This window comes from Octopus bimaculoides, chromosome 25 (assembly GCF_001194135.2).
Source record: "Octopus bimaculoides isolate UCB-OBI-ISO-001 chromosome 25, ASM119413v2, whole genome shotgun sequence".
Lineage (NCBI taxonomy): Eukaryota > Metazoa > Mollusca > Cephalopoda > Octopoda > Octopodidae > Octopus > Octopus bimaculoides.
In genome coordinates, this window is record NC_069005.1 from 696,402 (window position 1) to 697,151 (window position 750).

General features: G+C 24.5%; 1 protein-coding gene across 4 annotated transcripts in view; it reads left to right on the plus strand.

Moving 5' to 3' along the window:
- LOC106869567 (coronin-1C-A) overlaps positions 1-744 on the plus strand; it is a 73,059-nt gene extending 72,315 nt beyond the window's left edge. For 3 of the 4 annotated variants that reach the window (XM_052976596.1, XM_052976597.1, XM_052976599.1), the window contains exon 11: positions 393-744. In XM_052976596.1, coding sequence (XP_052832556.1) covers positions 393-611 — 219 coding nt within the window. In that variant the 3' untranslated portion in view covers positions 612-744. The remainder of the gene's footprint in view (positions 1-392) is intronic. The other variant, XM_052976598.1, reaches the window with a different exon arrangement.
- The last annotated feature ends 6 nt before the right edge of the window (positions 745-750 follow it).

A 750-nucleotide genomic window follows, 5' to 3' on the forward strand; every position in this document is an offset into this window, starting at 1 on the left:
TAAATATATATAAATAGATAAATACAAATAAAGACATATATATATATATATATAAAATAAATATATACAAATAAAGAAATATATAAATATAAATAAATATATATATAGATATGTATAAATAAATATAGATATATATAAATATATATATAGATATATATAAATAGAAATATATAAATAAATAAATATATATAAATAAATAAATATATATTAATAGATATATATAAATAAATAAATATATATAAATAAATATATATTTTGATACTTTCTCATTCGTCAAGTGTCGATTTAATTCTGTAGGAAATTGGTAAAGAGCCGACAGTATATGTAGACAAGTGTGTATACGCGTCAGTGGTATTACTTGTGTATAATACATCTTTTATTTTCCATCTCAGAACTTCGATCCGAAAGTGGTGATGGAGGAGGTGAAGATGCTGACTGCAACCGTAGAGAAGTTGGATAAGCGCATTGAAGAACTCGAGTCGAGGCTGGCAGCTCTTGAGAGCGATGAAGAAGAAGACCACAACAACGACAATGATGATGAAGGAGATAATAATGATAAAGACGATGACGATGACAATGACGACAGCAAAGTTGATGACATGCCCAGCTAGACTGTTTTTAATTAACTGCTAAATGCCATGACAATATATATATATATATATATATCTATAAAATATATATATAATATGTATGTGTGCATACATATATATATATATGTACGTATATATATATATATATATATATGCACAT